Source organism: Rhinoderma darwinii, chromosome 7 (genome assembly GCF_050947455.1).
Source record: "Rhinoderma darwinii isolate aRhiDar2 chromosome 7, aRhiDar2.hap1, whole genome shotgun sequence".
Taxonomy (NCBI): Eukaryota; Metazoa; Chordata; class Amphibia; order Anura; family Rhinodermatidae; genus Rhinoderma; species Rhinoderma darwinii.
The window spans coordinates 49,433,958-49,446,712 of NC_134693.1; the positions used below are offsets into that span (position 1 = coordinate 49,433,958).

The window sequence follows — 12,755 nt, forward strand, 5'->3', positions numbered from 1 at the left end:
ACCGAACTTTTCTAACACGTTTTGCATCATGCACAGTTATCTGGAAGGAAGGACATGAATATTCCCAGTAATTTCCCCACTGTGCCTCTGTCTAGCGGCCATGCCATCCCTATCCTCGGTCTGGGTGAGTCATGTATGGGAGACTTTTATGTTCTATGTGTTTTGTTGTGGAGTCTGCGCTTTTAGTTTTTGGTGTACTACAACCGGATTCGTTTCTTGGTTGACTAAGTTATACGTGCACTCGGTGTAGCGCGTCGCAGAAAAATATCCCTCTGCACACGTAGCGTAATTGCTGCGTTTTTCCGTCGGATATGCGGACGTAAAATCTGCAGAATATTACAAATATTTTTGTACGTGTTAGTAATATATAAACTTTCCAAACTTGTGTGGCTACCCGTCCCGAATGTTTTACTTAATTGCCATACTATGTATATAATTACATAAGCATACATACCTACCTACCCACACTTACGTTATTTAACAAACCCATTACGTATAGACCTATATGTGCACATTCAGAACCATACGTGTTCGCAGTCCATTTAGTTAGGCTGTGCATTGAGAGAAGGGTGACGTGTTGTATTCTTTTAAACATGTATGGCATACCCACAGGAAATGCAATGCGGGTCCGAGTTCTGGGACGTGCACCCACCCCGAGAACAGGGCCGCTGGCCGCCACATTCAGGCGGGAATTCCGTAGCCAGGATTACAGAAACAGCCGAGCTCACTGTGCTACGCTGTTCCCGTAACTTCCATTCACTTGTTTGGGAGTTATGGAAACTGCGTAGCTCAGCGAACTCAGCTGTTTCCGTAGTCCCAGCCACGTTGCCACTGACTCCCTGCCTGGATGCAGCAGCCAGTGGACGACTCACCAAGCGGGGACGCGGTCAGGGCACCCCTGTTCTCAAGATAGGTGCGGGTCCCAGTCATGGACCGGCATCAGAGATTTATGCCATATCCTATGGATATGCTATAAATTTTTAAGATGGGATTACTTCTTTAACCCGTTAGTGACCGGCCCATCGTGTTTCTACGTCGGTCACTAACGGGCCTTATTCCGATGCCATAGACTTTTTACGTCGCGGCAACGGAATAAGTAAACAGAGCAGGGAGCTGTCAAATCTCCCTGCTCTCAGCTGCTAGAGTCAGCTGAGGGCTAGGAGCGTCCCTGCTCTACCGGGTGAGATCGATATTACCGTAGTATCGATCTCACCCGTTTAACCCCTCAGATGCGGTGCTCAATAGCGAGCACCGCATCTGAGTGGTTTTGGAGAGAGGGAGGGAGCTCCCTCTCTCTCCCACCGACACCCGGCGATACGATCGCCGAGTGTCTGTGTCTCTAATGGCAGCCAGGGGTCTAATAAAGGCCCCCAGGTCTGCCTGGAGTGAATGCCTGCTAGATCATGCCGCAGGCATGACCTAGCAGATGCCTGTCCGTTTTAAACGGACAGGCAGTAATACACTGCAATACAGAAGTATTGCAGTGTATTATAATAGCGATCGCAGAATCGCATATTATAGTCCCCTAGTGGGACTAGTAAAAAAGTTGAATAAAGTTAATTTTAAAAAAAATGTGAAAAAAAAATGAAAAACCCACTTTTTCCCCTTACAAAATGCTTTACTATTAAAAAACCAAAATAAAATAAAAAGTTACACATATTTGATATCGCCGCATCCGTAACGACCCCGACTATAAATCTATTACATTACTTAACCCGCATGGTGAACGCCGTAAAAAAATTAAATAAAAAACGACAGAAAAATTGCTCTTTTCTGTGAATCCTGACTTAAAAAAAATTGATTCAAAAGTGATCAAAAAGTCGCATCTACTCCAAAATGGTACCAATAAAAACTACAAGTCGTCCCGCAAAAAAAAAGCCCTCATACAACCGCATCGGCGAAAAAATAAAAACGTGACGGCTCTTCAAATATGGAGACACAAAAACAAATAATTTAGAAAAAAAAAAGCGTTTTTACTGTGTAAAAGTAGTAAAACATACAAAAACTATACAAATTTAATATCGTTGCAATCGTAACAACCCGCTGAATAAATTTATTGTGTTATTTATACCACACGGTAAACGGCGTAGATTTAGGACGCAAAAAAGAGTGGTGAAATTTCAGATGTTTTTCTATTCCCCCCCCAAAAAAAGTTAATAAAAGTTAGTCAATAAATAATATGTACCTCAAAATGGTGCTATTAAAAAAGACAACTTTCCCCCGCAAAAAACAAGACCTTATACAGCTATGTCGACGCAAAAATAAAAAGGTTATAGCTCTTGGAATGCGACGATGGAAAAACTTAAAAAATAGCTTGGTCATTAAGGTCTAAAATAGGCTGGTCATTAAGGGGTTAATGCATAGTCACGTTGCTAAAACCAATCTCATAACATAAATTCAGCACCAGAACAAAGCTCAGTACATATATACGGCACCAGAACAAAGCATTTGCAAAGTCAGGTCCGCCCCTGCCATATAAATTTGTAGGATGTGAAACTACAGCTCCCAGTATGGCCTAAACAATGGTAAGCATATGCTGGGAGTTGCTAATCCACAAAAAATAATGATACACCCGTCATCTCGCTTCAGATCATACAGTGAATCCCGCACTAATTAGTCAGAGGGAGAATAGACATTAGTTACTCACAGGTGACATCTTCTTTCATTGTACACGTTCTCTTCCATTTTCTTTTCTTCTCCATCTGGTCTAGACCACCAAGATGACTTTACCGTCTTCAGCTCTTCGCTATTTCAACACATCCGCGACCCCTTTACTAACACAGACTCCTCGTGGTGCCACACATATTGTGTCACACATTGTCCTGCCTGAATACAATCGTATCACACTGTACCCCTTGCAAATAAAGCACCACACTCACAGTGCCCCATAAAAATATTGCCACACACTGCAAACCTGCAGACAATGGTACACGCTGTGCCCCTGTTGATGGTGCCACATTCTCTTCCCCTGTAGATGGTGCCACACGCTCTGCCCCCTGTAGATGGTGCCACATGCCGTGTCCTCTGTAGAGGGTGCCATACGCTGTACATCCTGTAGAGGCACTTCACAGTGCCCCTAAAACAAGAATAGAAGTAAACATACACACCTGTTGCCATTCCCTCACTGGGATCCAGAGATCCATTCCTGGCCTCTTATGGCCAGCTCCTGCAGAACGACGTTGCCGACATCACAGGAGCAAAAACAAATGCAAAATTGCGGGGTAGGGAACTGATTAGTTAATTGTACCCGCCAGCATTCGTTAAGCTGTACAATCGAGTGCAAGGGGGACCAGGTTGAGATCCCCCCAGGTTCCGCAAGCCAGATGTCATTTTAACAACTGTTTTTGGAGAACCGTGAAGAATCCACCTGGGATTTAATGTGATGCAGCAGTTGAGTCACACAATTTTCTTCCCCCTCATAAATATCAATCAGCATCTATTTCCATTGACCTTTCTGGAATGGGACTTTGAAGCAACCGAATCGGATCAGGCAAATTTCAGTTAAGGCTCTGTCCAAACCATATTTTTGCTGTTCATCAGACGTATGCTGTATATTCCCACATCCAGAAAAGCAAAGCAATTATGCTGTTTGCGGCCACGAAAAATAATACTTTACTTTTTTCACAATAAAAAACTAAGGCAGATAAATCCAAATGTATGAGTACAGACACTTCCTGAAAACGGGGTCAGTTTGACTCCAAAATGCGTTCTCTTTTATAAAGTCTTCACAGATTGCTTTAAGTTCATAGTCCACCTCGTTCGTCACTGGCAGCACCCCCAAAAGAATACCTTTCTCTGGATACCTGGGAATGGGGGCGTTGGGAACAGGCGAATGTACACTATTTCGGATGCTATGTACACTACTTCACCTCTATGGAGTGAGACAGCATCTACTTGTCCTGCCCTCCGGCCAAGAACATGGATTTGGGGCGTCTCATACAATGATGGGAATCCCAGAGGTCGGACTCCCACCTAATTTATTTGTATAACCTGTCTGATTGATAGGTTATATAAAGGGGTTGTCACGAGACCTAACTCCCTCTGGGTATGAAGCTGTATTTCTCTTGCTGTTTAAAAGCTGAATTCTGTTTTTTAACAGTGTTGAAACGCGTAATCTACTACACTATTCAATATGGCAAAAATGCATGTACAATATGGTATTTTTTTATTTATTTTTTTACAATAAAAGTCAATGTTATGTTAAGTATATATTGTTTTAAGAAGCAAACGAAAGCAAATGTACCTCACCCGTATGCCCCAAATGTGTGTGAATGGAGCTTTGGTCAGTACACCCTACTGCAAGCCTGGGGTTTGTAATTCTAGTGTTGCATGCCCCATATTTACCATCTGCTGGTATCTGTTGCAGCTACTGAATAACGATGGCAGACTTTAATAAATCATTTGTAGGAGTGGTTATGGGCGTGATTAATTTTTAGCCATATTTGTGAAATACGACTTTTTAAAAAGTTGCAAAAATTAGCATCTGTACTTTACCAGCAGGCTGTAAGTCACAAAACTAAACTAAAATCACCACATATGCGCCAATGTAAAATGCAACAAAATCAACAAATGGCATGTGACATTTGATAAATATCTCACAAAATAAACTCTACAAAATAAAATGAGATTGACACAAAATAAGGCCTCATGCGCACGTCTGTGCAGTATTTACGGTCAGTAAATACCTCTCGGACAGGCTGTGGACATGTCCTAATTTTTGCGGGTTAATTCTACGGCCCGGACACACACCAGTAAATAAACGGGAAGGTGTCTGTAGCCCATAGAAATTAATGGATCCGTATTTTTATCCGTAATCGAGGATAAAAATTACGGTCGTATGCATGAGACCTAAGCCAATGTTGATACATTGGGGTCAGTGTTACTTGGAGATAGAATTATTTCTTTTTACACAAAGGTACACATTTATTTGAACATAGTTGTCTGTTTTAGACAACCCCTCTACATTTGCCTCTTTTATATGGATGGTATAGAAAGTTGAACCCCTTGCTTGCGCTCCTCTCTATCAGCTGTTGTACCCAGCACATCCGCTCATTGATTTCAATGATATATTTTATTTATCCAGTAGCTGCACATTGGGTAAGGTTATCCTGGACCCACCTAACACGTGTCCCCATGACAACACTTCTATTCCTGTGTTCTGGAAGTTCAGCATTGTCGTATGGACAGCGGGTAAATTTAAATCACCATCTACGACCGGAATAACGGTAGTTACAATGTGGATGATATGGGGTTTTTTCTTCTTTCTGTTGAGAATATGTTGTTTTAAGACGACAGTAACTCAGACTAAACCTGAATTTTGAGATTTGGGTGGAGTTTCTCTTTAATAAATAGGATAATTGTGATTTTATACTTGTTATTAGCATTCAGTGTGTTATGTTTGTAATGTTATGGTGTATCTTAGAATTCTTAAGGGAGAGGTCTTATTTAATCACAGTAGAGGAAGCTCTTTATCCGTATGGGTGTGGGGGGGGGGGGGGGGGAGAATCCGCTCTTCCTGAAACTTGTCACATTTCTACCAACATCAAACAATGTTTAGAACGAAACATTAGTGATGGCAGGCTCCCAACCCTTCCCTTGCATGCTGTCACTGGCACAATTATCAGCATTTGACAAACTACCATACATCAGGGCCAACTTTAGACCTGAGGGGCAATGAGTCGTTTATTGTGATATTACTGGTCATTTAAATTTAAAGGCATGGTACACCTTTAACCCCTTCCCGCTGCAGCCAGTTTTGGACTTCTTGACAGAGCCCCATTTTTCAAATCAGACGTGTAACTTTATGTGTTTGTTACTTTCGAATACTTTCACATATCCAAGCGATTCTGAGATTGTTTTCTCATGACACATTGTACTTTATGTCAGGGGTAAAATTTGGTTGATAAATTCATTGCTTGTTTGTGAAAAACACCAAAATGTAAAGAAAATTAGCAAAAATTTGCATTTTTCTAAATTTAAATGTATCTGCTTGTAAAACAGATAGTTATACCACACAAAATAGTTACTAATTAACATTTCCCATACGTCTACTTTATATTGGCATTGGTTTTTGAACGCCCTTTTTTTTTTCTAGCACGTTCCAAAGCTTATTAGTTTAGCAGCAATTACTCACATTTTCAAGAAAATTTCAATAGCTATTTTATAGGGTCCAGTTCAGTTCTGAAATAGCTTTGAGGGGCCTATATCTTGGGGGAAACTCCATTAATCACCCCATTTTAAAGCCCCCCCCCCCCCAAGTATTCAAAACAGCATTTAGAAAGTCTCTTAATCCTTTAGGCGTTTCACTGGAATTGAAGCAAAGTGGAGGTGATATTTACAAATTTCATTTTTTTGTTGTTGCAGAAATTCAATTTTAATACACTTTTTTTAAATGTAACACAGAAGGTTTTACCAGAGATACACAAATCAATATTTATTACCCAGGTTCTGCAGGCTTTAGAAATAGCCCACATTTGGCCCTAGTGTGGTAATGGACTGAAACACCGGCCTCCGAAGCAAAGGAGCACCTAGTGGATTTTTATTAGAATATATTGGGGGCGTGGCCTGGATGCTGACCGTGGCGGACGCTTGATTCGGAGCTCCGTCCTCAGACCTCTAAGCGACGCTAAATAAGCGACAGAAAGCCGACTTACCTGACCTATACCGGAGTCCCGGAGTGCAGGCGAGATGATGACCAGGAAAAGGGGCAATAAAACCGGCCCGAAGCGCCTGACGGACTTCTTCTCCACCCGCAGCATGAGGCGGGACGACATCCAAGATGGCGCCGGCGGGACTTCTACAGGAGATTCCGGCGCTTGTGGCAGAAGCTCCGGACCAGCTTCTCCTACAGCCTCTCTGGGTGAGTCATCACACACTCCGGTGTGCCCCAGACAGAGATCTAAGGAGAGAGAAGGAGATGGGGTGCATGCAGTCAGCCCTTTGCAAATACCGCATGCTGACAGGGCAGAGGATCAGAGGCTGGAAAGGGAGGAAGATGGGCCTATAGTAAACCCTGACAGACAGAGTTCAGGGGTCTTGGAGGAAGAAGCTGCAAGGGAAGGAGACCCCATATCTAATCTGCCCACCACAGATCAGGTGGCGTCAGAAAAGTTTATTAAAGGCATTGTAATGGCGCTCAGAGGATCTTTGCAACAGGATATGGCCAAAATCACTGCCAAGCTAAATACTTCCATAGAAGATCTGGGTACTAGAGTGGATCACGTGGAAAACAAGATGGGAGATTTCACACAGGCCCATAATGATCTGGTGGATGCGCACTATGTGTTAGAAGAGGAGGTGGAAGCTATGAAAAATAAAATGGCGGATATGGAGGACCGAAACAGGCGGAACAATGTTAAGTTTCGAGGCATTCCGGAATCGGTGGCACAAGCAGATCTTCAGGGGTATCTCCAGAAGCTGATTAAAACCTTATTACCCGACACCCATCCTCCGGATTGGATTATTGATCGTGCCCACCGTCTGCCTAAACCCAAAGCTCTGCCGGCTGACATACCACGCGACGTGATCTCCCGCATTCATTTTTATCATGTCAAGGAGGCCTTGATGTTCGCTGCGCGGAAAAGGCAGCCCCTACCAGATCCATTTGGAGGTGTCCATTTATATGCGGATCTCTCGCAAGCTACGCTTCAAGCAAGGAGGGCCTTCTCTCCGGTAACCCTGGTACTTCGGAATCATAAAATACCTTATAAGTGGGGCTTCCCTACGAAGCTGTTGATAAGGAAAGATGAACGCACCCATGTCTTGTTTAAACCTGCTGATGGAGAAAAATTGATGTCAGACTGGGGTTTCCTACTCTCTGGATCACAGCGGAAAGTATCTCCTAGGGGACTGGCGAGGATCTCCCCAGAGTGGTCAAGGAGCACAGATACTAGATGAAAGACTGGCTTTATTGGCTAAACGAGAGGTCGAGTCTCATCTAGCCGAACTTTCACCCCCGAAACTTTTACGGGATCGCCAAGGTTGATGGGATCCTACTGGAACTGTTCCTGGTTCCGGAGAATGTTGTTCTTCAAAAACGAATGCAGTTTTTTATGTTTCTGTTTTTCCCGGTTGTCTTCCCGGTTGTTTTATCCAAACAGCTTTTTCAAGAATATCCTTTTCAGTACAGTCCAAGGATGTAATGTAAAAATGATACAGTGCCTTACATATGTTATATTGAAGCTCTGTAATAGGGATTATGGCGGTTAAAATAATGTCTCTTAATGTTAAAGGTCTAAATAGTCCTTTCAAAAGGTCGTCAGCCTGGAAGGAGGCTCTGAAATCTGGGGCGGATATTATGTGTCTGCAAGAAACGCATTTTCAGCAATTGAAATGTCCGGCCTTTACAAATGCTAGATTTCCTCATGTTTTTATGTCTAATGCAGGAAAAAAAAAGGCGGGAGTTTTGATAGCTATCAGGGACACGATAGATTTTAAATTGGTGGACTCCCGGGTGGATGTGGGGGGGAGATTTCTTGCTCTGATATGCTCCATTAACGATACCCTAATCACACTAGTCAATATATATGCTCCTAATGTTTCTCAGATTAGATTTCTAAACAAAACCATAAGGAAAGTTCGCAAAATCCAGCAGGGGCAGCTTATTTTCTGTGGAGATTTCAATATCATTCCAGACAGAATTTTAGACTCTACCAGTAGGAGCAAGAGGTCTCTCCCCACTTTGTCAAAGTGGGTTCAGCAACAGGACATGTATGATGTGTTTAGATGTCACAATGCTTCGACAAGAGAATTCTCCTTTTACTCGCCTTGTCACCACACTTTCTCTAGGATAGACCTGTTTTTGGTAGATAAGTGGTTGCTGAATTCAGTGATAAAAGCTGAGGTGGGAGACATTACGTGGTCGGACCATGCCCCGGTCTCCATGCAGGTTGCGCTGTCACCCTGGAATCGGCCGCATAGGTCATGGAGGAACAATACTTTTCTGATGGCCTTGACCCAATATAGAGGGCGTATTTCCTCCCAGATAAAGGACTATTTTGACCTAAACGATTCACCGGACATAGATCCATTTGTGCTGTGGAACGCCCATAAGGCGGTGATGCGCGGTCTTTTGATCCAACAAAGCTCCCATTATAAAAAACAAAAACAGCTGAACACAGATCGCATACTAGCACAGATCAAATCCCTAGAGAGGCAACAGCAATCCTCCCCGTCTTTTACGGTCCACGATGCTCTGGCTAAACTAAGACGGGAATTGAGAGAAATACTGATAGCAGACTTTGATAAAAGTTTGACCTCCCTCCGCATGACATACTACACCTCACACAATAAGGCGAGTAAATATATGGCAAATAGGGTGAAACAAAGACGGCAGAAGTCGAGGATACCGTTTTTGATAGCGGAAGGAAGTGAGCCAAAAATCTCGAATCCCCAAGGGATAGCGGATAGGTTTAGCCAGTTCTACTCCAAATTATACAACTTACAAGGCGACCCCAGTATAGTGCCACCTACAGCAGAGGCAATAGATATATTTCTAGATCAGATTCAGTTGCCGAAAATAACTTCTCTTCAACTAGAGCAGCTAAACGCTCCTATTTTACCGGACGAAGTGTCCAAAGTTATAAAATTAGTTAAACCAGGTAAGGCCCCGGGGCCGGATGGGTTCTCATCCGAATATTACAAATTTAACGAATCTATTTTGACCCCTTACTTAGCTCGTATTTTTAATGTAGCCATAGCTAGGGGAAGCCTCCCGGCCGAGATGTTGCAGGCTACTATTGTAACAATACCTAAACAGGGGAAACCCCCGACTCTCCCAGCCAATTTCCGACCCATCTCATTGTTAAATTGCGACACAAAGCTTTATGCAAAAATATTGGCCCAACGTCTTTTGACAATACTCCCCACAGTAATTCATAACGATCAAGTAGGATTTACTAAGGGGAGACAGGCGCCAGATGGCACAAGGCGCATTATAAATCTAATTTCCAGGGTGGAGGCAGGTCGAACGCCCTCGGTTCTCCTTACTCTGGATGCAGAAAAGGCGTTCGATAGGATACATTGGGGATTTGCCTTTGAAACTATGAGGAGATTTGGATTTTCGGGAGCCATACTAGGGGCAATCGGGGCCTTGTACTCTGCACCTTCAGCCCGGGTGTTGGCTAATGGGATGCTGTCTGAGCCATTTAGTATCACCAATGGAACAAGACAAGGTTGCCCATTGTCTCCCTTGCTCTTTACTATGGTAATGGAGCCGATGGCGGAACTGATACGAATGGATATGGGGGTGCGAGGGATTTCTGTAGGACATAGACAGCATAAAATTGGATTGTTTGCGGACGATGTCATACTGACCCTTACAGAACCGTTGTCCTCTCTCCGCAGAGTAGCAGAGATTTTAGCACAATTTGGCAACGTGTCCTATTATAAAGTTAATGCCTCCAAGTCTCAGATATTGGGAGTGGCCATACCTTTGACACTGCGACAAGATATACAGAGGGAGTTTCCGTTTGGTTGGGAGGAGATGTCGATCCCTTATTTAGGCATAAAATTGTTCTCGCCAACATCTAAATTAGCCCATATTAATGTTCTCCCTCTTCATGATAAATTGCAAGACGAATTAAATCGTTTGTCAGATACAGAACCATCCTGGATGGGCAGAATAATCCTGTATAAAATGCTTATCCTCCCCAAGATACTCTATGTGTTTAGGACAGTGGTGGCGCCTCTACCGGCCTTTATTCTCCGTAAGTTACAAGATCAGCTGATGCGGTTTATATGGAAAAATAAGAAACCTCGGGTAGCCAGACATCGTCTCTACATACATAGACAGAGAGGAGGAATGGGGGTACCGGACCTAGAGGCCTACCATAAGGCCATAGTGATACGACAATTTCGATACTCGTGCACAGCATCCTCTGGCTCTAGTTGGCCAACGATTGAACAACACCTGATAGGGGATATTCCTCTGACCTCGCTACTATTAATCCATGCAAAATTTCCTAGGAAGGTACTTCCTAAATTTCCTACAGTAAGAGTGTCGCTACAAGCATGGAGACATATCCTGACAGTGACACCCTCCTCTAATTCGGGGTACAAACTCTTCTTACCAGTGGATGCTCTTGAACTGTTAATACCTGATCTGAATCTGCGTAATTGGGTTAGGTTAGGAGTGGCGTCGCTGGCAGATCTTTATGGAGAGGACAGTATTAAACCCTTCTCAGAATTAAGAGAAGAATTTGCCTTGGCTCATTCTGAGTTCTTTAAATACTTGCAGATTCGACATCTCCTCCCAACAAGGGCACACGCACAGGTTTGCATCCCCTCCAGGATACATCATCTGCTATTCGAGGCCTCAGTAATAGAATCTAGCTTAACAAAGTCCTTCTACGAAGTGCTATTGGGAGATACGATGATGGCCAAAAATACACACATGCTACAATGGGAGAGGGACTTGGGATCCACTTATACCATAGAGGATTGGTCCAGGGCCATTAAGTGGACGTTAGGGTCCACCATGAACTCAAACCTCCTGGAAGTCTATCACAAACTGGTGTTGCGATGGTATTATACTCCCCTTCAAATCTCCAAGATATATCCAGGGGCTAACGCGGATTGCTGGAGGGGGTGTGGAGGGCTGGGGACCCTACATCACATATTTTGGGAGTGTCCCATTATCGCTTCAGTGTGGGTTTCAGTGTTCAATCTGGCCTCCAGATTGTTGGAGGTTCAAGTGACACCAAGTGCAGATCTAGCCCTTCTGTCCCTAAATATGGGAATAATTTCGCCGGAAGATAGAGCCTTGGTTTGCCATATTTGTCTGTCGGTTAAACTATTGGTGGCCAGAAACTGGAAGTCAGTCTCGGTCCCGTCATTGAGGGAAATTATAGAAGAAGTCTCATCCCATTGTGTATATGAAAGATTATTTGCACTCCGCCAGAACAGAATGAATAGATTTGAAGCTCAGTGGCAAAGGTGGACTGACATGTTCCCAGGTTAGGGCAGACGAAGGTAACGGGGGACTTACACGTGGACTACAATGCAATAAGAGGAGAAGGGGTTAATAATAATGGTGGAACACAATAAAGGATATAAGAATGTTCTGAGAAAACCTTCCCTGTTTCCCTATCCCTCCCTTTCCTCCCCACCTTCCCTTACGAGATAATGTTTTCAGGTTGCCTACCTCAGTTGTACAGGATGGTATTACTCTGTTTTGTGATCATCTTCTTGATGGTATAATTTATATGCTTATGTACAACAATGTTTTCTGTGTTTAAAACCAATAAAAATTCAATGTTGTTAGAATATATTATAGGCAGATAGAAGAGGTCTTGTGGTGCCAAAGGAAACACCTAAAAAAAGACTCAATTTTGGAAGGTACACCCCACAAGGAATATATATAGGGGTGTAGTGAGCAATTTGACCCCACAGGTGTTCCATAGATTTTATTAGAATTCGGCAGTGAAAAGGAAAAGTTAAATTTTATTCCAATAATCTTTAGTTTAACATTTTTCTTAACAAATAAAGGACAAAAAACACACCAACATTTGTAAAGCAACATCTCCAGAGTAGGGAAATACCCCATATGCGCTCATAAACTGCCATTTGGGCACACGGCAGGGCTCAGAATGGAAGTACCGCCATTTGGCCTCTGGAGCGCAGATTTTGCTGGATTGATTCCTGGGTGCCGTGTTGCATTAACAGACCCCAGAGGTACCAGTACAGTGAAAACCCCTGAAAGTTGACTCCATTTGGTAAACTACACACTTTGAGGAATTAATTTAGGGGTATAGTGT

At 43.2% G+C, this 12,755-nt stretch overlaps 1 protein-coding gene across 3 annotated transcripts in view; it reads left to right on the forward strand.

Annotated features, from left to right (window-relative positions):
* LOC142657867 (glyoxal reductase-like) overlaps positions 1–12,755 on the forward strand; it is a 141,699-nt gene that overhangs the window by 440 nt on the left and 128,504 nt on the right. For 2 of the 3 annotated variants that reach the window (XM_075833352.1, XM_075833353.1), the window contains exon 2: positions 37–124. The exons of the other annotated variant lie outside the window; for it this stretch is intronic. In XM_075833352.1, the coding sequence (XP_075689467.1) occupies positions 37–124 (88 nt within the window). The remainder of the gene's footprint in view (positions 1–36; positions 125–12,755) is intronic. 3 annotated transcript variants of the gene reach the window in all.